General features: G+C 51.6%; 2 protein-coding genes across 2 annotated transcripts in view; one reads left to right on the forward strand and one right to left on the reverse strand.

Annotated features, from left to right (window-relative positions):
- The window catches only part of CCDC40 (coiled-coil domain containing 40), a 29,958-nt gene extending 22,431 nt beyond the window's left edge, over positions 1-7,527 (reverse strand). Inside the window, exons 1-3 of the mRNA XM_044300117.1 lie at positions 7,389-7,527; positions 4,657-4,720; positions 2,353-2,500 (exon numbers count right to left, since the gene is read on the reverse strand). Coding sequence (XP_044156052.1) covers positions 2,353-2,500; positions 4,657-4,720; positions 7,389-7,405 — 229 coding nt within the window. The 5' untranslated portion in view covers positions 7,406-7,527. The remainder of the gene's footprint in view (positions 1-2,352; positions 2,501-4,656; positions 4,721-7,388) is intronic.
- A 222-nt stretch (positions 7,528-7,749) lies between these two features.
- The window catches only part of TBC1D16 (TBC1 domain family member 16), a 43,519-nt gene continuing 27,000 nt past the window's right edge, over positions 7,750-24,268 (forward strand). The window contains exons 1-3 of the mRNA XM_044300118.1: positions 7,750-7,887; positions 19,359-19,566; positions 21,730-22,204. Of these exons, the coding sequence (XP_044156053.1) occupies positions 19,395-19,566; positions 21,730-22,204 (647 nt within the window). The 5' untranslated portion in view covers positions 7,750-7,887; positions 19,359-19,394. The remainder of the gene's footprint in view (positions 7,888-19,358; positions 19,567-21,729; positions 22,205-24,268) is intronic.

A 24,268-nucleotide genomic window follows, 5' to 3' on the forward strand; every position in this document is an offset into this window, starting at 1 on the left:
GACTTCAGGAAGGTCCTGCCTCCTCTGATCCAGGCTGTCTGCTTTCTCCTTAGAAGTTTATGGAGTGGTGGTGGACGTGCTACTGTGTGCGCCCTCCCCCACTGAAGTCTTTGGGAGTTAAGGAAAAAGGAAGAACTGATTCCTACTTATCAAGCATTTTGACCCTGCCGTAAATGTCCACTAGATGTGTCCCCCGCTTCTGGAAACATTCTATTCCTAGGAGTCCAGTGGGCGGTCCTAGTCAGTGATTGACAGTTATCTTTCTATGCACAATCATCCAGGGAAGGCTGTCAATCACTGATTAGAACCGCCCGCTGGACTCCTAAGGCTAGCATGTATTCAATTGACAGCGAGCGAACCGGAGCTGTTTCCATAAGCCCGGACACCCAGGGACGGTGCCTAGTCCAATCACGCGGTGGAAACAGCAAGATGGGACAGCAGGTTAGGACCACTTGAAGTGAGATCTGCAATACAGGCCTCATGCACACGCCCGTTGCCCGAACGTATTAAGGCCCGCAAACAGCGGGTCAGCAATATGCGGGCACCGGCCGTCTGCTTCCCGCATCACGGATGCGGACCCATTAACTTGAATAAGTCCGCAATCCGGAGGCACGGAACCCCATGGAAGCACTACAGAGTGCTTCTGTGGCGTTTCTGTCCGTGCCTCCGCACCGCAAGAAAATAGAACATGGCAGACAGATAACAGACCCATTCAAGTTAAATGGGTCTCGATCTGTCCTGGCCGCCGCACGGACGTTGCCCCTGCATTGGGGACCGCAAATTGCGGTCCCCAATGCACGGAACGGCCGTACAATGGCCATGTGAATGAGGCCTCACATTGTGGACTTTTGTGCAGTTTTCCTGCATTTTGCTGTATGGGTTACTTGCGGATGTTGACATGGAGTTGCCCCAGATCTCACCCTTTGAAATCTGCACTGTGTCCATGAGATTTAGAAAATGTCATCTACTTAGCAGATACCGTACTGCCTGCACCCCGGCTGATCCGCTAATTGAAGAAGCGACAGTGCTTGCATAAAAGCTGCAGCCCCTTTATGACATATCAGATACACAAACAGCACTGTACATTGTATAATGGCTGTGTTTGGTATTGCAACCTTGTCACATTCACTTAAAGGGGTTTTCCCATCTTAGACAATGGGGGCATATCGCTAGGATATGCCCCCATTGTCTGATAGGTGCGGGTCCCACCTCTGGGTCCCGCACCTACCAGGAGAACGGAGTCGGGGAGAGTTGTGGCTGGAGGACCCGTCCACCACCACCAGGCGCAGCTCCCCGGCTCTCCCATTGAAGTGAATGGGAGCGCACCGCGCATGCGTGGCCACCGCTCCTATTCATTACTATGGCTCAGCTCGGCTATTTTCGGCGGCTCCAAAGAAATGCACCTATGAGACAATGGGGGCATATCCTAGTGATATGCCCCCATTGTCTAAGATGGGATAACCCCTTTAAATGGGTCTGAGCTGCACATAGGACATATGATCAATGGACGTGACATCATGAAGTCACAGGCATGGGTGTAACTATAGCCATAGCTCTTGCTATGGGGCACAGAGGTTTTGGGCCCCGGGAAGGGGGCTGTCAATCAGGTGCAAAAATGTTGTACATTTTTATGGGGAATGACAATATGGTGACTTTTTGCTATTATACATACCTTTAATTATTGCTTCTTATGCTGCTGTTTAAAGGGGTTGTGCAGGTAGTATATAGTGATAGCCTATCCGCACGATAGGTCATCAATATCTGATCGGCAGTGGTCAGACACCACCCCCGCCGATCAGCTGTTTGAAGAGGAGGTGGCGATCCGTGCGGACGCTACTTCCAGTTCATTACACTGCCCGTCGTCTGCCTAGCAGTGGCGGTGCAGTGTAATTACAAGTGGAGCAGGTATTTCCCTGGAGCAGGTACACTGCAAGGGAGAAAACAGGCGGTGTAGAGGAAACAGCGCTTGCATGGAGCTGATTGCCGGGGGCGCTGGGTGTTGGACCCCCGCCGATCAGATATTTGATGACTTGTCCAGAAGATAGGTCATCAATATATATGGCCTGCACAAGCCCTTTCATTTTCTTACAGAATTGGTGGGGGCCCATCTTATCTAGTTATGGGGTCCTATGAATTATAGTTACGCCCTATAGTTATGCCGCGGCCTCTTCAGACAGCTGATCTATCCTGAGGATGGGTGATGAGTATTAAAGTCCTGGAAACCCCCCCCCCCCTCATCGGTGGACAGCTGTTATATTCCAACAGGAGGTAGAGAAGAGGGTGAGTGTTCACCGTTATCAGAGAAGATAAAGAGGCTTTAAATAGAAAGGCTTCATGCCAAAGCAAACGCACCCGAGCCTGTGCCGCCGTCCATGTGGTGAGACAGAACAGACCTGGAGATGCTGGCTGCAGAGGAGACGGGGGCCATGCTCACCCCGCTAGTTACCGCTGGGGTTCCCACATCACCTCCCTCTTCGTCGGCTACGTTGTCTCTTTGAGTCTGTGGGGATAAAAAAAAAAAAAGGCATGAAACCCCTAAATAACGTCTGCAACCATAGGTCCCCTGTTACCGCTTCAACATATCACTTAAAGGGGTTTTCTTAGATTGTTCTCTGATCAGTCAGGGGGTCTGACACCCAGGACCCCTGTCGATCAGCTGTTTGAGAAATCAGCGGCGCTCGCAGTAATGCCGCGGCCTTCTCCAGCTTTTCTTATGCCAGTGATGCCTCGCTCATAGCTAGGTCACATGACCCTACAGACGTGAATGGGGCTGAGCGTGATACGTGGCACAGCCGCTATGCAATGTAGGACGCTCTGCTTGGTGAGCAGGGAGAAGGCCGCGGCGCTACTGCAAGCTCCAACAGCTGATCAGCGGGGGTCCCAGGTGTCAGACCCCCCACCAATCAGACAACCCTTTTAAAGGGGTTTTCCCAGAATCCATATTATCACCTAACTACAGGACAGGTGATAAGTGTATGATCCCACCAATGGGACCAGGAATTAGAGACCAGCAGGCAAAAGGACAAGCATCAGAACCGGCGCAGTGGGGAATCAGTCAGTATGACTTTTTTTTTTTTTACTTTTTAAAGCCATTCTGCCTTCTTTAATTTTTTTTTTCCTGGACGGACAGCTCCTTTAGGCCCCATGCACGCGACTGTATTTTCTGTCCACATCTGACCTGCATTTTTTGTGGGTTGGATCCATTCAATTCAATGGGGCCTCAAAACACCGTGCGCTGTCCACATCCATACGTTCGCTCCGTAGCCCCGCAAAAAAGATAGAACATGTCCTATTCTGGTCCGTTTTGTGGACAAGGATAGGACGTTTCTGCTGGAGTTTGAAAAAAAATGGTGGCATGCACTCAGCCGGGATCTGTGTTTTGCGGATCTGCAATTTGCGGACCGCAAAAGATACGGTCGTGTGCGTGAGGCCTTAATTTGACACACAGATAGATGCCCACTTACATTTTAAGGATAAATTCAGCACGGAATCCAAGTTTTTTTCAGCCCATTTCCCAAGTGTTTGTCATGCAATTTTTTTGACGTTTTTTTGTTTAAACCAATGGGTGTTTATTTCAATACAAAACAGCATTTTCACCTTGTGGTATTTGGCCAAAAACCGCATGGACACACAGAGCTTTGTTATGCTTTCCATTCATTTCCATGGGAGACTCAGCCAGGATTCCGCCCCAAGATAGGACATTCTGCTTCCCATTGAAATGAATAGGAGGCTGTTTTGAGGCGGAAACACTAAAAAATCAGCGCCAAAATCTACTCAATGTGAACTGGTCCCTAAGGGTTAGGCCTCTTTGAGAGAGCAGAAAAATTACATTTTGGTGCGACTTGCAAAGCGAAAGTTAAAAGGGTTATCCAACCCCTATAATGACCCCCCTCCCCAATGCCTGGGCCCCTCAGATATACTTACTCCGCATCCCGGCACCCACATTGCTCCTAATGCCCACTGCTGCATCTCCAGGTGATGCTAGGGAGGTTCGTCCCAGTTGAGGCCTGCTATTGGCATCACGCGCGCCAGCGCATTTTGAACTGCAGCGGTGGCCGTGTGGGCATCAGGAAAGACGCGGGTGCCAGGGTAAGTATGACCTATCTTAGGGGCCCAGGCATTGGGGGGGTTCATTATAGAGGTTAATGACTGTGTGCTTCCAAATGTAAAACTGCTGTTCACCCGAAGAACCGCGCAGTCATTGGGGTCTATTCAGCACGATTTTGCAGATTTGCAGCAGGTTTACATGCAAACATGCGAGGCTATTAACAATCAAATTGCAAACCAAGCTGACATGCTCCACGGTGCAATTTATGGCTGCAATGACACTCCACGGGGTCCTACCATAATATATATTCATTTGGACACTCTGATCCTTTAAGACACTGATGCTCAACCTGCGGCCCTCTAGCTGTTGCCAAACTACAATTCCTAGCATGCCCGGCCAGTCTACAGCTGTCAGCCTACAGCAGGGCATGATGGGAGTTGTAGTTTTACAACAGCTGGAAGGCCACAGGTTGGGCATCCCTGCTATAAGATATAAAAGGTGAGGGGCTCAAGCAAAGGAACCCCCTCCACATAAAGGACGTCACTCAAGGAACATAAATATTTACACAAAAACAGTTTGCTAATGTTCTAGTCACCTATCGTACTTACCTCTCCACCTGTCACTTGCATAATCTCTTCTGTGTCAGATGCATGTTCTGCCTCAGACCTAGGGCTTAAAACAAATAAAACACAATTTACATGGTGGGTTCCTTTGGATGAGAAGGTTGCGCGGGAAAGAGAGCAGGCAAGTGTGAGGGCATCTGCACGCACAGAGAAGGTGAAGGCTTTTGGAGGATGTTCTGGTGTCAACAAGGACTGCAAAGAAACCACTTCTCTCCAAGAAAAACATCAAGAACAGACTTATATTCTCCAGGAGGTACCGGGATTGGATTACACAGGAGTGGCTGAAAGTTACTTTCTTTGATGAAGCCCCCTTCAGACTGTTGGGGATATCTGGAAAAATGGTCTGGAGAAGAAAAGGTGACCACTACCATGAGTCCTGAGACCATTCATGTGTGGGGTTGCTTCTCATCCAAGGGAGCGGGCTCACCAACAGATTTGCCTAAGAGCACTTCTATGAATAAAGAATGGGATCAAAGCCTCCTCCAAGAGTAACTTCTCCAAACCATCCAGGAGAAATGGATGCTTTTTCCAGCTTGATGGACACCATGTCACAAGACAAAAGTAATGTCATGTTCTAGCGCAGGTCCAACTGACCCCTAGAACATCTCACCACGAATAATACACCAAAGCATACACAGAAAAATGACAGTGAGTTGGAAACTGGATCAGCCGGTAAGCAACCAGTGGCAAGAAATACCACTGGACCAAGTGCACCGGTTTTAGAATGGATGCCTGGGCGGTCTCAGGCTGAGCATCTCACTGACACGATGTCCTCCCTCCGGGGAACCCAGGAGCCCTCTCACCGAAGGCACAGACAGGGAATGTCTAGACTCCATGCAGGAAGATACATGGCAGTAACAGACCAGACATGGAAAAACAAACTAGACACATACATGAAAACATCTGGACTCCATGAAAGACGACTCATTGCAGTCACAGACCAAACACCTAACCGGAACATAGAACCATACAAGGAGACCAGGTGACCTTGATGTCTTATTAGGTGGCAACAAAGACTGAGCAGAAGGAAACCCAGGTAAGGTGCATAACTCCAGCACCCAACAAAGCTGGAGAACAACTGACCCACTTGCAACCAGCAACAAGATAAGGCCTCATGCACACAACCGTTGTTTGCGGGCTGCAATACGGCCACGGCCGGGTACATGAGGCCATACATAGCACCTAGTGACCACACCCAGACCAAAACCTTACCCCCCACAAGAACCAGACTAGGGAAAGGGACAAGCATACAAGTGCACAAACAGGCTACCAAAACTACACATCGCCCCTGGCAACCAGCATACACGGCATTAACCGCAGCCAGTACGCCAGAGCACAATAGCGAGCAACATGAAACCCGTGTCACAGTGAACCACACTGAGACCATGACAAGCAATAACTAAGTGGCTCACTGAGCAATTCATTGAAAATTTGGTCCATGGCCAAGAAACTCCCCAGATCTCAATCCCATTGAGAACCTCAGGTCAATCCTCAAAAAGTGGGACAAACAAAAATACAGAAATTGTGATAAACATCAAGCGCTGATTAGGAAGAATGGGGTACCATCAGTCCGGATTTGGACCAGAAGCAGATATCCAGCATGCCAGGGTGGACTGCAGAAGTCACTAGGTGGCAGAGCTCTGTAGGAGGACAGGAAGAAGACACCAGGTGGTAGGGCTCTGGGGGGAGACAGAAGGATGCACTAGGTGTCAAGGCTTTGTAGGGGACAGGTAAGAAACATTAGGTGGCACTGTTATTTGGGGGATGGATAGCAGGATGGGCATGAGGGGGGCAAAGAGATAATAGGTAATGAGGGGCACTGTGGAGGGACAAAGAGGCAGTAAGTGGGCAGGGCTCTGTTGGTAAGTAGAAGGTGCCTACAGCGCTGTCAGTTGCTCCTAGTTCTTGCACCTTCAGCTCTTACATCTCCAGCTGCTGAGGTCCATGAGGTCACGTGGTAAAGAGAAGTAGAGGGGGCTGACTCTTTGGCCTCTTGGTGGCGATCAGCAGTGCACCGAAGAGGCCAGTCACTGGCTGCAGTGGTCACGGGCTGTCAATCTGATGCCACCATTACAGAGAAGAGGGCGGTGCTGGATCAGGTCTTCATTCCAGGCTGATCCTCAGGGTTGTTTCCCCCTGACAAACCCTTTAAGATAAGAGTAATGTCCTTTCACCTCTCCCCCCAACAGATGACGTCTGGGGAAGAAGGATCGGGCGGCTGGATGTCAACATGCCCCATCCTTGGTTCTCATCTAAGATTAGCCGCTGTCAGAGGTGTCTTATTTACCCCCCTCTCAGGACACATGCATGCTCGGCCCAACCAAGTGTGCCGGTGTATGGAGGAAGCTGGAGGAATAGCTGTGGAAAGTGTGTGGGTACCCTTAGCCAAGCAAGCGTGCCCGCTGCTTCCCTGGCTCCCATGCCACCTCTCCATTCTTCTCACCAGGCAGGATTTTATATGGGAATATCCCTTTAAGAAGCCTTTCATTACCTCCCTGTGTCCTTCTGCCTCCCAGAGCTATGCCCATTGCCCTCCCTACCACCTCTTCCCTATGCCCAGTCTCTTGGTTGCCCCTGGTTACCAGCCCTATACCCCCTCATAGACCACAGCTCTGGTTTTCCATCGCTTGCCCGTCACGTGATAATCCCACCCTTTACCGCCCGGCAGGGATTATATGACATATCAATAATCATAGAGCGGTTGAAGGGCCACCAACCTGCCTGCTCCGGACATCTTCTCGTTGCTAAGCGACACTGTCAACTTCCTGAAAAGGCGTACCCTCTGCGGACCGTACCAAATTCCAGACAGAGGAGGGGGGATTGAAGTGTTTACGATTCGCTAGCCGTTAGTGTGCGTTCCGTACATTACTGGCGCTCGTTCAGGCGCGTGGTCTTTACTGATGTTTTTAAAGGGGAAGATGAAGGAAGAGGCCGCCTGACTGACAGGGACGCGGCGGCCGGGGACTTGGTTGTGGCCGTGTATTCCTCCGCGCAGGGTGCTGCGGTGTGCGGGGTCCCCACCGCCCCGGAGAGCGCGCCCTCACATGGCTGCCCCCCAGTAACTCCGCCGCCTCGACGTGGACTTCTCGGACAGTCTGGCAGGGAAGGGGTTACCCGGATCCGCCCCGCCCGCTCACTGCATGCTGCTCGTGGCTCAGGCCAGGCGGGGCGGTGTGACCCGCGGGCGGACAGGGTGGCATCGGGGCAGCGGAGGAGGTAGGTAGGGTGCAGTGGGTCCGCATCATGTGCCCCAGGGCGGCTGACCGGGCGGCATGTGCAGGGTTAACTGCCGTATGGATGTTGTGTGTGCGGTACTGTACACTGTCACTGTATGTGTTTGCGGTACTGTACACTGCCACTGTATATGTGTGTGCGGTACTGTACACTGCCGCTGTATATGTGTGCGGTACTGTACACTGCCGCTGTATATGTGTGCGGTGCTGTACACTGCCGCTGTATATGTGTGCGGTGCTGTACACTGCCGCTGTATATGTGTGCGGTGCTGTACACTGCCGCTGTATATGTGTGCGGTACTGTACACTGCCGCTGTATATGTGTGTGCGGTACTGTACACTGTCACTGTATATATGTGTGCGGTACTGTACACTGCCGCTGTATATGTGTGCGGTACTGTACACTGCCTCCGTATATGTGTGTGCGGTGCTGTACACTGCCTCCGTATATGTGTGTGCGGTACTGTACACTGCCACTGTATATGTGTGCGGTACTGTACACTGTCACTGTATGTGTTTGCGGTACTGTACACTGCCACTGTATATGTGTGCGGTACTGTACACTGCCGCTGTATATGTGTGCGGTACTGTACACTGCCACTGTATATGTGTGCGGTACTGTACACTGCCGCTGTATATGTGTGTGCGGTACTGTACACTGCCACTGTATATGTGTGCGGTACTGTACACTGTCACTGTATATGTGTGCGGTACTGTACACTGTCACTGTATGTGTTTGCGGTACTGTACACTGCCACTGTATATGTGTGCGGTACTGTACACTGCCGCTGTATATGTGTGCGGTACTGTACACTGCCACTGTATATGTGTGCGGTACTGTACACTGCCGCTGTATATGTGTGCGCGGTACTGTACACTGCCGCTGTATATGTGTGCGCGGTACTGTACACTGCCACTGTATATGTGTGCGGTACTGTACACTGCCGCTGTATATGTGTGCGGTACTGTACACTGCCGCTGTATATGTGTGCGGTACTGTACACTGCCACTGTATATGTGTGCGGTACTGTACACTGCCGCTGTATATGTGTGCGCGGTACTGTACACTGCCACTGTATATGTGTGCGGTACTGTACACTGCCGCTGTATATGTGTGTGTGGTTCTGTACACTGCCACTGTATATGTGTGTGCGGTTCTGTACACTGCCACTGTATATGTGTGTGCGGTACTGTACACTGCCACTGTATATGTGTGTGCGGTACTGTACACTGCCACTGTATATGTGTGTGCGGTACTGTACACTGCCACTGTATATGTGTGTGCGGTACTGTACACTGCCACTGTATATGTGTGCGGTACTGTACACTGCCACTGTATATGTGTGCGGTACTGTACACTGCCACTGTATATTGTGTGTGGTACTGTACACTGCCGCTGTATATTGTGTGCGGTACTGTACACTGCCACTGTATATGTGTGCGGTACTGTACACTGCCGCTGTATATGTGTGTGCGGTACTGTACACTGCCACTGTATATGTGTGTGCGGTACTGTACACTGCCACTGTATATGTGTGTGCGGTACTGTACACTGCCACTGTATGTGTGCGGTACTGTACACTGCCACTGTATATGTGTGCGGTACTGTACACTGCCGCTGTATATGTGTGCGGTACTGTACACTGCCGCTGTATATGTGTGTGCGGTACTGTACACTGCCGCTGTATATGTGTGTGCGGTACTGTACACTGCCACTGTATATGTGTGTGCGGTACTGTACACTGCCGCTGTATATGTGTGTGCGGTACTGTACACTGCCACTGTATATTGTGTGTGGTACTGTACACTGCCGCTGTATATTGTGTGCGGTACTGTACACTGCCACTGTATATGTGTGCGGTACTGTACACTGCCGCTGTATATTGTGTGTGGTACTGTACACTGCCGCTGTATATGTGTGCGGTACTGTACACTGCCGCTGTATATGTGTGTGCGGTACTGTACACTGCCGCTGTATATGTGTGTGCGGTACTGTACACTGCCGCTGTATATGTGTGTGCGGTACTGTACACTGCCGCTGTATATGTGTGTGCGGTACTGTACACTGCCGCTGTATATGTGTGTGCGGTACTGTACACTGCCGCTGTATATGTGTGTGCGGTACTGTACACTGCCGCTGTATATGTGTGTGCGGTACTGTACACTGCCGCTGTATATTGTGTGCGGTACTGTACACTGCCACTGTATATGTGTGCGGTACTGTACACTGCCGCTGTATATTGTGTGTGGTACTGTACACTGCCGCTGTATATTGTGTGTGGTACTGTACACTGCCGCTGTATATTGTGTGTGGTACTGTACACTGCCGCTGTATATTGTGTGCGGTACTGTACACTGCCGCTGTATATGTGTGTGCGGTACTGTACACTGCCGCTGTATATGTGTGTGCGGTACTGTACACTGCCGCTGTATATTGTGTGCTACTCTGTACACTGCCGGTCTTAATCCCCATGTGCAGGCCTCTACATAACTTTGGCGCTTGCTGCCACCAGCCATGCGACTTGTTTTAATCTATGTCACCTCCCTTGCTGGCGTAGTTTAAGGCCTCATGCACACGAACGTATTTTCATTCCGTGTCCGTTCCGTCTTTTTTGCGGCCCGTATACGGAACCATTAATTTCAATGGATCTGCAAAAAAAACGGAAGGTACTCCTTGTGCATTCCATTTCTGTATGTCCGTTTTGCAAAAAAATAAAACATGTCCTATTATTGTCCACATTATGGAGAAGGACAGGACTGTTCTATTAGGGGCCGGCTGTTCCGTTCCGCAAAATACCGAATGCACACAGATGTCATCCGTATTTTTTTTGGATCCGTTTTTTGCGGACCGCAAAATACATACGGTCATGTGCGTGAGGCCTAAGGCTATTTTCCACACCTGTGTGATGACTGAGACTGGGTGGCCAGTCTGCCCTCGTCCCGCCCATGCCCCCTTCAAGTGTTTACTCCAAAAAGTGGCGTATAACGCATAATAAATGACCGCCAATATTTTTATATACTTAATAGTATTTAATAGTACTACACTTTATATATTACTGTAGTAATGTGTGTGCTGTATATATCGGGGATCTCCGGCACCTCAGCTGTTCTGAAACTACAACTCCCAGAATGCATTATTCACAAGAACAGCTGGGCAAGTGTGCATGCTGGGAGTTGTAGTTTAACAACAGCTGGCGTGCCAAAAATAAGTACACTAGTGGAAAAGGAAAAAAAGCTTGCCTGGAAACGTCCTGCGGTGGAGACTGACAAAGTATAGACTGTGGGGTGCTTGGTCAGGGTGTCGCTGGTCACAGAGCTGTCAGTTTATTCGGACATTTCCAGGAGGAATATTAGAGGAACAGAGCAGAGCTCTAAAGGCAGAGGCTCCAGAATAGTTCTGTTATATATCCATACACATTGCTGCACCTCCCCAGTGATGCCAGATGACCGCCAGCTGTTCCCATCCCGATCTCCCACCAGATCAGGCAACATGGCCAGAGGATGGGGGTGATACTGTCACAGAGGCAAAGGACCCCTTAAACCTTTCCTGCAAAGCTCCTATGCAAGAGAGACCTCACAGTGCCCTCCAGTCTGCCTCCATAAAGGATCGGGCATATTGGGTTTCAACAGGCCTGATCCTGGTTCCCAGGGGAGATCTGGTCTGCAGCGGCTTATATTTCTGTGCTTGCTGATGGCCGCAGTGTTAGGTCACTGTATGCAGTGAGGGTTTCATTTCTTAGTGCTCATTTCTGCCTTCTCCTCCCCCCTCTGGGTAATCTTACACGGAAACTCGTGATATCCACATGGGAAGGAAACCGCAGATCCTGCGAAGAGTGATTGCACAATCGGAGGCTGTACTGTGGCTGAGGGCTCTGCTCCCCCCCCCCCCCCCTGTACTGTGGCTGAGGGCTCTGCTCCCCCCCCCCCCCCCACTGTACTGTGGCTGAGGGCTCTGCTCCCCCCCTGTACTGTGGCTGAGGGCTCTGCTCCCCCCTGTACTGTGGCTGAGGGCTCTGCTCCCCCCCCCCCCCCACTGTACTGTGGCTGAGGGCTCTGCTCCCCCCCTGTACTGTGGCTGAGGGCTCTGCTCCCCCCTGTACTGTGGCTGAGGGCTCTGCTCCCCTCTGTACTGTAGCTGTGGGCTCTGCTCCCCTCTGTACTGTGGCTGAGGGCTCTGCTCCCCCCTGTACTGTGGCTGAGGGCTCTGCTCCCCCCCCCCCCCCCCCCACTGTACTGTGGCTGAGGGCTCTGCTCCCCTCTGTACTGTGGCTGAGGGCTCTGCTCCCCTCTGTACTGTGGCTGAGGGCTCTGCTCCCCTCTGTACTGTGGCTGAGGGCTCTGCTCCCCCCCCTGTACTGTGGCTGAGGGCTCTGCTCCCCCCCCTGTACTGTGGCTGAGGGCTCTGCTCCCCCCCTGTACTGTGGCTGAGGGCTCTGCTCCCCCCTGTACTGTGGCTGAGGGCTCTGCTCCCCCCCCCTGTACTGTGGCTGAGGGCTCTGCTCCCCCCCTGTACTGTGGCTGAGGGCTCTGCTCCCCCCTGTACTGTGGCTGAGGGCTCTGCTCCCCTCTGTACTGTAGCTGTGGGCTCTGCTCCCCTCTGTACTGTGGCTGAGGGCTCTGCTCCCCCCTGTACTGTGGCTGAGGGCTCTGCTCCCCCCCCCCCCCCACTGTACTGTGGCTGAGGGCTCTGCTCCCCTCTGTACTGTGGCTGAGGGCTCTGCTCCCCTCTGTACTGTGGCTGAGGGCTCTGCTCCCCTCTGTACTGTGGCTGAGGGCTCTGCTCCCCTCTGTACTGTGGCTGAGGGCTCTGCTCCCCTCTGTACTGTGGCTGAGGGCTCTGCTCCCCTCTGTACTGTGGCTGAGGGCTCTGCTCCCCTCTGTACTGTGGCTGAGGGCTCTGCTCCCCTCTGTACTGTGGCTGAGGGCTCTGCTCCTTCCCCTGTACTGTGGCTGAGGGCTCTGCTCCTTCCCTGTACTGTGGCTGAGGGCTCTGCTCCTTCCCCTGTACTGTGGCTGAGGGCTCTGCTCCTTCCCCTGTACTGTGGCTGAGGGCTCTGCTCCTTCCCCTGTACTGTGGCTGAGGGCTCTGCTCCTTCCCCTGTACTGTGGCTGAGGGCTCTGCTCCCCCCCCCCCCTGTACTGTGGCTGAGGGCTCTGCTCCCCCCCCCCCCCCTGTACTGTGGCTGAGGGCTCTGCTCCCCCCCCCCGTACTGTGGCTGAGGGCTCTGCTTCTCCCCCCCCCCCCCCGTACTGTGGCTGAGGGCTCTGCTCCCCCCCCCCCCCGTACTGTGGCTGAGGGCTCTGCTCCCCCCCCCCCCCCCGTACTGTGGCTGAGGGCTCTGCTCCCCCCCCCCCCCGTACTGTGGCTGAGGGCTCCCCCCCCCCCCCCTGTACTGTGGCTGAGGGCTCTGCTCCCCCCCCCCCCCTGTACTGTGGCTGAGGGCTCTGCTCCCCCCCCCCCCCCCTGTACTGTGGCTGAGGGCTCTGCTCCCCCCCCCCCCCCCTGTACTGTGGCTGAGGGCTCTGCTCCCCCCCCCTGTACTGTGGCTGAGGGCTCTGCTCCCCCCCCTGTACTGTGGCTGAGGGCTCTGCTCCTTCCCCCCCCCCCCTGTACTGTGGCTGAGGGCTCTGCTCCCCCCCCCCCCCCCTGTACTGTGGCTGAGGGCTCTGCTCCTTCCCCTGTACTGTGGCTGAGGGCTCTGCTCCCCCCCCCCCCCTGTACTGTGGCTGAGGGCTCTGCTCCCCCCCCCCCCCTGTACTGTGGCTGAGGGCTCTGCTCCCCCCCCCCCCCCCTGTACTGTGGCTGAGGGCTCTGCTCCTTCCCCTGTACTGTGGCTGAGGGCTCTGCCCCCCCCCCGTACTGTGGCTGAGGGCTCTGCTTCCCCCCCCCCCCCCGTACTGTGGCTGAGGGCTCTGCTCCCCCCCCCCCCCCCCCCCGTACTGTGGCTGAGGGCTCTGCTCCCCCCCCCCGTACTGTGGCTGAGGGCTCTGCTCCCCCCCCCCCCCCCGTACTGTGGCTGAGGGCTCCCCCCCCCCTGTACTGTGGCTGAGGGCTCTGCTCCCCCCCCCCCCTGTACTGTGGCTGAGGGCTCTGCTCCCCCCCCCCCCCTGTACTGTGGCTGAGGGCTCTGCTCCCCCCCCCCCCCCCTGTACTGTGGCTGAGGGCTCTGCTCCCCCCCCCCCCCCCTGTACTGTGGCTGAGGGCTCTGCTCCCCCCCCTGTACTGTGGCTGAGGGCTCTGCTCCTTCCCCTGTACTGTGGCTGAGGGCTCTGCTCCCCCCCCCCCCCCCCCTGTACTGTGGCTGAGGGCTCTGCTCCCCCCCCCCCCCCCTGTACTGTGGCTGAGGGCTCTGCTCCCCCCCCCCCCCCTGTACTGTGGCTGGGGGCTCTGCTCCCCCCCCCCCCCTGTACTGTGGCTGAGGGCTCTGCTCCCCCCCCCCCCTGTACTGTGGCTGAGGGCTCCCCCCCCCTCCCCCTGTACTGTGGCTGAGGGCTCTGCTCCCCCCCTGTACTGTGGCTGAGGGCTCTGCTCCCCCCCCCCTGTACTGTGGCTGAGGGCTCCCCCCCCTCCCCCTGTACTGTGGCTGGGGGTCTGCTCCCCCCCTGTACTGTGGCTGAGGGCTCTGTTCCCCCCCCCCCCCCCCCCCCCCCCCTGTACTTTGGCTTGGCTGGGACTGGAATTGGAGAGACCCTTAAACTTAAGCTGACAGGGAAATGAACCTCCTTAAATTTCCAATGAAAATGGCTAATAAAAGGGCATGTGGGTGTCATGGTGAGGGGGCCCTGCTAATATATATCATGTAAATATGAAACTTTTATATATATTTACAATGGGACACTATGGGTGACTGATCCCACTGTATAGCCTCCATTTAAAGGGCATCTGTCAGCAGTTTTGTCCCTATGACACTGGCTGACCTGTTACATGTGTGCTTGGCAGCTGAAGGCATCTGTGTTGGCCCCATGTTCATATGTGCCCGCATTGCTGAGAAAAATTATGTTTTATTATATGCAAATGAGCCTCTAGGAGCAACGGGGGCGTTACCATTACACCTAGAAGCTCTGCTCTCTTGCAATTGCTACACCCTCCACTTTGACAGGGTCGGGTGTGATGACTTTTACACTACCTGGCCTTGTCAATGTGGCGCTCAGCAGGTGCAGAGAGAGCAGAGCTTCTAGGTGTAATGGTAACGCCCCCGTTGCTCCTAGAGGCTCATTTGCATATATTAAAACATCCTTTTTCTCAGCAGTGCGGGCACATATGAACATGGGACCAACACAGAATGAAAGGAGTCTGGGCTTCTCTATGAGATCACAAGGCCACCAGTGAACGCAGGATAAACAGCAGGGGGCGCCACCTGTTCCAGGGTTCTCTGGGACTTACATATTCACGACCTATTCTTTCTTTTTAGTTTTTTACTAAATAACCTTGAGAAAAGCGGAAGGTAAACCTCTGATTCTGTTGATTATTCCGATTCAACGGGGCATATCCACTCCTATTGTTCACGGTAGATCCTGGGAAGCCGGATGTAATCGGTATATAAGACCACATGGCAATGAAGCGTCCGACAACCGCAGCAGCTTAAAGGGGTGTTCCATGTCCTATCCTCAGGGTCCGACACCCACCAGGCGGATCCATGTGGTAGCTGAAGGCTGCCTCCACCGTGTAATGGCCGTGCCAGGTACTGCAGCTCGGCTCCCGTTCTGCTTCTGGCCCTGTCGACAGCTGGTCAGTGAGGGTGTCTGGTGTCAGACCCCACCACTCCTGAGGATAGGTCATCAGCATCTACAGACTGGAGAACCCCTTTAAGAACGCTGCAGTTTATTTTTAATTAATGGGTCGCATGATATTTTTTCTGCCAAGGTCATGCAGCTGTTTAGCAAAAAAATTGCGCACTTTTCAGCAGCCCCATGTGCCAGTCCAGGTTAAAATACTTCTGCATTCTACATATACACCATTTTTTTTTTTTTTAAGAATTCAGAAAAGCGGTCAGACCTGATGAGGGATCCAGTTCGGCGACATATTTTGGAGACAGACCAATCGGTAAATGACAGATAGACCAATGAAATCAGCCTTTGAGACCCTTAGGCCTCTTGCACACGACCGTATGTATTTTGCGGTCTGCAAAAAAACAGATCCGCAAAAAATACAGATGACGTCCGTGTGCATTCCGTATCTTGCAGAACGGATCAGCTGGCCCCTAATAGAACGGCACTATCCTTGTCCGTAATAATAGGACACTTTCTATTTTTTTGCTGAACGCAAATACGGACATACGGAAACAGAATGCACACGGAGTAACTTCCCTTTTTTTTGTGTACCCATTGAAATGAATGGTTCCGTATACGGTCCGCAAAAAAAAAAACACGGAATCGACACGGAAAGAAAATACGTTCGTATGCAGAGGCCTTAGGCCGTGTTCACACCAGTGAATCACGGGCGTGTGCTCTCTGTGGTCTCCACGGACAGCGCGTGTACCCATTGACTTTTAAAGTGTTCGTTCATACTTCAGTGGTTTTCCACGGACTGTGGGTCATGGAGACATCCACCACTTTGGTCTATGATGCCGACCAAACGCGCCCATTGAAGTCTGTGGGTCCATGAAAAACCCCATCCGTGTTCTAGATGCTCTGGAAATGAATTTTCAGTGGAGTCGTGTCCGTGGAATACGGATGACACACGGACCAAACACGGATTCCTCACAGATAGTCCATTCGATGTCCGTGGACTAAGTGCCTGTTCACACAATGGACGTTTCATGTGGATTTTGATGCTTGAAATCTACGTCTAATTGGGAAATGCACCTCCCTATTCAGACAATGCAGATTTCTTCCATTTCCGTTATTTTCGTCATTCTGCTCCTTTTGTCGGTGCACAGATATTAACACCAAATTATGGAACATGTCCGATTCCTTTCCATATTGTCTATTGATTGGAGCGAGGAAAGTGCGGCGTGCAAACGGAAGGCGTTCCTATATTGCAGATCTGTTGTTTGGACACTGCCATGTGCATGAGGCCTTACCTAGATCCTCAGAATCTTTTGTAGACAAAATTTATTATAAACTATTTTTTTTATCAGATGCCCCCATACACAGTGCTCCTACCAGAGAGTATCCCACCTAGAGGGTGCCCCCATACATAGTACCTAGGCCAGAGAGTATCCCACCTAGAGGGTGCCCCCATACATAGTACCTAGGCCAGAGAGTATCCCAGCTGGAGGGTGCCCCCATACATAGTACCTAGGCCAGAGAGTATCCCAGCCGGAGGGTGCCCCCATACATAGTACCTAGGCCAGGGAGTATCCCAGCTGGAGGGTGCCCCCATACATAGTACCTAGGCCAGAGAGTATCCCAGCTGGAGGGTGCCCCCATACATAGTACCTAGGCCAGAGAGTATCCCAGCTGGAGGGTGCCCCCATACATAGTACCTAGGCCAGAGAGTATCCCAGCTGGAGGGTGCCCCCATACATAGTACCTAGGCCAGGGAGTATCCCAGCTGGAGGGTGCCCCCATACACAGTACCTAGGCCAGGGAGTATCCCACCCAGACGGTGCTCCCATATACAGTAGCCTATCCAGAGAGTATCCCAGCTGGAGGGTGCCCCCATACATAGTACCTAGGCCAGGGAGTATCCCAGCTGGAGGGTGCCCCCATACACAGTACCTAGGCCAGGGAGTATCCCACCCAGACGGTGCTCCCATATACAGTAGCCTATCCAGAGAGTATCCCAGCTGGAGGGTGCCCCCATGCATAGTACCTAGGCCAGGGAGTATCCCAGCTGGAGGGTGCCCCCATACACAGTACCTAGGCCAGGGAGTATCCCACCCAGACGGTGCTCCCATATACAGTAGCCTATCCAGAGAGTATCCCAGCTGGAGGGTGCCCCCATACATAGTACCTAGGCCAGGGAGTATCCCAGCTGGAGGGTGCCCCCATACACAGTACCTAGGCCAGGGAGTATCCCACCCAGACGGTGCTCCCATATACAGTAGCCTATCCAGAGAGTATCCCAGCTGGAGGGTGCCCCCATGCATATTTCCTAGGCCAGAGAGTATCCCACCCAGACTGTGTATCCCATATACAGTATATCATCAAGAGAGTAACCAAGCCAGACGGTGCTCCCGTACCCCATACAGAGACTATCCCAGCCATAGAGTGCCCCCATATACTGTATCCCGGTGAGTCTGTAAGGTGTTGACAGGTACAGTTGATGAACACCATATAAGCTTACACTCTAATCTTTCTATTCTTTCCCTTATAATGCTGAGACATAAGTGCCACTTACGGAGTTTACAGACTGGCACTGGCCTGTTGGCAGCGTGCCTTAGCCGACTGACAAGTTCCGGGACCGTATCTGGCAGGAACATCTAGAAGAACCTCCTGCTTTTCTTCTTGTTTGCTTTTGCACCGGCCGCTTCCTTCACATTTGACGGCAGGAGAAGCGCAGCGTGCAGCTCTGGTCCTACCTTCCATGGAGTCAGCCTGTGGTCCACATTCAGAAAATAGAAACGTTATGCTGTTTGTCACTGAAGGGGTTTCCCCAAAATGTTGTCAAATTGTAAAAACTGTGCGGTGTGGCCCTAAACTCAGAGACCACATAAATATAAAGGGTGATTGGCCGTAGCCTCTGTGTCTAGTGCGGAGCTCCTTTACTGTGCTCCACAATGATGGAAAATGCTCAAGAAAGGTCTCTGTTGGGAGACGTGGAGATCAACTGAAGACCTGGGGGTCCCACGTGGCCTAGGGGTGCTCATTTTGTGGCTTTTGCTCCCCTTCTCCATCAGTGTACAGTAGACTGCTGGTTGCCATGTGTATTTGGTAGGAATCTGACAACTACCCCCATCAGGGTCAGGGGAGCTATGTCCCCCATTTGCAGAAATAGCACTTCCAACCTTCTTTATAGTGAAATGGTGGCTACCTCTATATACCTTCATGGGACAATGCGTGGCCCCTGGAGGGCGTTAAGGGCTGCCACGCCTGATATATGCGTTTTAGACATTATCTGCATTCCCCCATAAAATAACGATTCTGGAGCATCTTTCCTTAGACCTGTGTTATGCTGTTCCTCTATTATTCCTGCTAGAAATGTAGGACTAAATTGACAACTGGGTGTCGCCATTCCCCCTCTTTACAGGGGGAGTCCCTCTATAATCTAGCACCGGCGGCATTGATTGGACAGACAGCGCGGAGGACACGCCCACCAGCTGGTAACGCCCAGTTGCCAATTTATTCATAAATTTGCAGGAAGAATAACAGAGGAAAGGCACAACGTAGAAGTAAAGATGCCCCAGAATTGTCATTTCATGGGGAATGCAGGTTCTTCGAGACGCGATTGTCATATTATTATTTTTTATGTATTTCGTCATGAAAGGAAATTTTAATTTCTTTTTGCTCATACACGGTAAGCGTTCGCTTGATGCCGTGCGCTGTAATGACTCGTGTCTGGCTTCGCAGGAAGCGTCTAGCTCCGCAGATGATGGAATTGATGCCATGTCTTTGGGAAAGCTTCTCCGTCGCGCTTCATCCAAGGCCTCCGAATTCCTGACCTTAGGCTCCGGGGGAGAAAACTCCTCGATCCTGGACGGAGAGATCATCTTCTCGAAGAACAATGTGTGCGTCCACCCCCCAGAGCTGCTGCACAACGTGGCATCCCACCACCCAGGTGAGCGCTGACCGGACGCCCGTGACGCTATTGTCAAGTATGATGGAGAGCGCCAAGTTTGTGAGGAGCTTTTGGCGTTTTGTACGATGTAGATTGGACGCATTTGTTTTTGCAAAAAATACGTAAAAGCATTTCATCTTTCTAGCGAGTTGCAGCGACGTCATGAAACGCACCCCTGAACGGAAAGCCTTACCCCAGTAGCTCCAATTAAAGGGGTTAACGTTGAAATTATTTTAAAAGGCTCAGAATGGTGTAAAATAATTCCTGACACTTCCCGGTTCCTCTCATCCACTGAATGAGACGGGTCACCGGTGTGGTCTGGAGGGTGCAGCTGGGGGCCGGAAAGGGGAGTATAACTTTTTTTTTTTTTTTTTTTTACACCATTCTGAGCCATTTTATTTTTTCAATTATTTAAATCTGCTGGTCAGTCCCTTTAGGTGTTTAAAGGGCATCTGTCAGCAGTTTTGTACCTATGACACTGGCTGATCTGTTCCATGTGCGTTTGGCAGCTGAAGACATCTGTGTTGGTCCCATGTTCATATGTGCCCGCATTGCTGAGAAAAATAATGTTTTATTTTATGCAAATGAACCTCTAGGAGCAACGGGGGCGTTACCATTACTCCTAGAGGTTCTGCTCTCTCTAACTGCCGCGTTCTCTGCACTGTGATTAACAGGGCCAGGTGTTATGACGTTTACCCTGTCAATGTGCAGAGGGCTCAGCAGTTGCAGAGAGAGCAGAGCCTCTGGGTGTAATGGTAACGCCCCCGTTGCTCCTAGAGGCTCACTTACATATAATAAAACATCATTTTTCTCAGCAATGCGGACACATATGAACATGGGACCAACACAGATGTCTTCAGCTGCCAAGCGCACATGTAACAGGTCAGCCAGTGTCATAGGGACAAAACTGCTGACAGATGCCCTTTACTATTGACAACCTATCCTGAGGAAAGGTCAAAAATGATCATCCAACTCCAATCAGCAGCTCTTGCTAGGCCAGTGATGTCACCTCCGTCGGTCACATGACCTAGGCACGCCTCAGTCCCATCAAAGGGATTCCCTATTAAACTAGCTGACATTAGCGATGTGCTAATATCAGCTGAACCTAACTAGCCTATTCCTTCTTGTATCTATGCCCCCGTTACGCCAGAAATCGAACTCTTACAATATGCTAATTACCCTCTAGGTGCGGGGGGGGGGGTGCGTGGCCCCTGCTCCTAGAGGCGCCGTTCTCCCACTTCTGGCCACGTCCTGCTACACTAGATTGAGAAGGCCAGGCAGCCTTCACCTCCGACTGCTGGCCCTGTGCGCTGGGGAAATCTCGCGCCGTTCAGTAGGAAGGTGCAGTGAGGAAGTCGGCAGCCGACGAGCGCCCTTCACTCACTGCGCCGAATACTGAACGGGACGGCGCAGGCGCGAGATTTACACTGCAGACAGGGCCGGCAGTAGGAGACCAACGCTGCCTGGCCCTGTCAATCTAGTGTAGCAGGACGTGGCCAGAGGTGGGAGAACGGAGCCTCTAATGTCAGCCAGTTTTAATAGGGTTAATTCTGGTGAATGGGGCTGAGCTGTGATACCTATAATAGCCGTTTGGGAAGCTGCGAGGAGGCCACAGTGCTCACTGGTCCGCCGTGGCTGATCGTTGGGGGTGCTGGGAGTCAGACCCCCACTGATCAGGTATTGAGGATAGGTTATAGATATTAACCCCCCCCCCCCCCCCAAACCCCTTTAAGGGTAGAGATACATGGCGGCTTAGGTCACACAACCAAAATGTGCTCAGCGTGTCTGTTGCCGGCTAATTTACGGTTCAGTTTGGATGCAAATCATGTGGTTTAGCATTTGCATCGCCCATTATACAGTAAAATTTAAATAAGTGACTGACGTGGCGAGTGATTTACCGTCACTTTATTGTCCCCGTTCCGTGGCCCCACAAAAAAGATAGCACATGTCCTGTTCTTGTCTGTTTTGCGGACATGAATAGGCATTTTCATAAAGGGTCCGCCCGTTCTGTTCCGCAAATTGCGGAATGCACACAGGTGGCACCCGTGTTTTGAGGATCCACAATTTGCTGAACGCAAAACACGGCGCGGTCGTCTGAATGAGCCCTTATGGGTGCACTTTATATCTGAATCCTGTTGCCAGCCCTTGCTTTGTCTCTTTCAGGATACCTGTGCGTGTACATGGAGAAGGACGAGTCTTTGGGTACTACGCTGATATTAGCCTGGGTCCCTAACTCGCGCATACAGCGCCAGGACGAGGAGGCTTTACGCTATATCACCCCCGAGAGCTCCCCTGTCCGTAAAACCCATAAAAGAAGTCGTCACGTTCCTAATTCCACGTCGTCTACATTTCATAAATCTTCTGCTTTCACCAAAGAGAATGCCGGGGATACCCCAAACCCAAGCAAAGCCGACTCCCTTCCGGAGCGGAATACCTCTGACGGCTCCGCGGAGGGAGCAGCAGACATCGCGGAGCAAGGGGAGGATGAGCGGTCCCTGGACATCTCTTCTGATGAAGTCAGCAAGGACAGCACCCTGGATTCAGATTCGGACGCATTATCCTCCCCCTTCTGCATGTCCCCGATATGCGAAGCCCTCGAAGAATACAATAGCTCTGTGTTTTTGGAGAATGAAGCTAGGTATGCTAATATCGGAGCCAGAAAAATGCATATGGCAAAAATGTGGTGTGAACATAGCCTTAAAGTGGATTTCAAGGATTGTTTTATTGATGGCTTATCCCCAGGATAGGGCATCAATACCTGATCGGTGGGGCTCTGATACCCGCTCCCCTTCTTATCAGCTGATCCTGAGTAGCCTATCTTCAGAGGTGGTGGAGAACAGCTGACCGGCGGGGGGTGCCAATTGATGGTCACCCACCAATAGCATGGGCCATCAATATGGCAAACCCCTTTTTAGGTCCTCATACACCTTCAGTAGCAGTTGACTGAACCCTTGTTGGTGTGTATTCCTCCCAACTGCTCCATACACATGCATGCTCAGCTTGGCTTGGCTTGGCTTTGTGCGCATATGTTTTCGGAGGGGGCCGTTGACATCCATGATGATCCAGACACCATCTGTCACGGGAGAGTCGAGAGGTCCTGCCGATATTGTTGGGTTCAGCAAACCTAAATTTGTTTGGGGCCTTTACTTTGTGTGTCTGAAAACACCTGTACTATTAAAATATAACCGCATTTATCCCATACAGCGAATGGTGTAACGAAAAGAAAAATCTAAATGGCCAATTCGCCATTTTTGTCACTTCACCTGCCCCCAAAAAGTCACACTCACTTCAAAATGGTATCACTGAAAAGTACAGATCTCCCTGCCAAAAATGAGCCTCACACGGCTCTGTACGCATAACTACAAAAAGTTTTATAGGGGTCAGAATATGGCGATGAGAAGAAAAAAATTATTTTTTTCAAGGTTTTTATTTTATTTTTATCAGTATAAAAAAAAAAAAAAAGCAAGAAAAACTATAAAAATGTGGTATCGTAATCATACTGACCTGGAGAATGAAGGTAACAGGTCAATTTTACCACATAGGGAAAGCTGTTAAAAAAAAAAAAAAAAAAAAAAAAAACATAAATTAATTAGGGTGGAATTGGAAAACAAAAAAACATTATTTCACCAATTTAGATTTTTTTTTTCCCAGCTTCCCACTACATCATATGCAATATTAGATGGTGCTATTACAAACTAGAACTTATCCCGCAAAAAACAAGCCCTCATAGGCCCCTTTCACACAAGCGAGCTTTCCGAGAGGGTTCAATGCGTGAAGTGAACGCATAGCACCAGCACTGAATCCTGACCCAATTATTTCAAAGGTTCTCTGTACATGAGCGTTTTTTTTTTTTTTTTTGCACTCATTAGTTCTGCGTTGCGTGAAAAACGCAGCATGTTTTAAATTCTGCGTTTTTCTCGAAGCCCTGGCCCCATAAAAGTGAATAGGGATTCTGTGAAAAACGCATTGCATCCAGTGCAGATGCAATGCGTTTTTCACTGACGGTTGCTAAGAGATGTTGTTTGTAAACCTTCAGTTTTTTTATCACTCGTGTGAAAAACGCATCAAAACGCATTGCACCCGCACGTAAAAAACTGATCCCAATCGCAGACAAAACGGATTGAACTTGCTTGCAAACTGGTGCAAGTTTCGCTGAACGCATCCGGAGCTGTGCGCTGGACAGTAGATTCTAATGTAGATATGGGTCCCCGATTTGGAGATATAAGCCTTTTATTTATCTATTTTATGCAAATTAGCCTCTTGGTTCAACGAGGGCGTAGCCATTGCACCCGTGGCTACTCTCATTTACTTTCCAGGCCATACCCCCACCACTTTGACTGACAGGGCCAGGCAGTGTAGCCATACTTTGAGTATAGGCCATCAGTATCACAATCCCAGACAAACCCTTTAAGGGCGGGTTCACATCACCGTTATGAATTCCGTTATAATGGAAAATGACGGAATTCGTACGACGGAATTCCAATCGGAAACCTTTCAGAGGCGTTTCTTTTTGATCCGTCAAAAAAGAAGTCTCTGGGCAAGCAGAACGGATCCGTCTGGTGTCCGTTACCCAGGACGGAAAATAAAGTCCTGTCGTCATGTGGGTTCTTGGCACGGCCCCTTCTTAAAGCTGCCGATCCGCAATCCCCAGCACTTCCTCCCATTAAAATGAATGCGAGGCAGAAACCACACACCTGCCGTC

This window comes from Bufo gargarizans, chromosome 6 (genome assembly GCF_014858855.1).
Source record: "Bufo gargarizans isolate SCDJY-AF-19 chromosome 6, ASM1485885v1, whole genome shotgun sequence".
In the NCBI taxonomy this organism is placed as follows: Eukaryota; Metazoa; Chordata; class Amphibia; order Anura; family Bufonidae; genus Bufo; species Bufo gargarizans.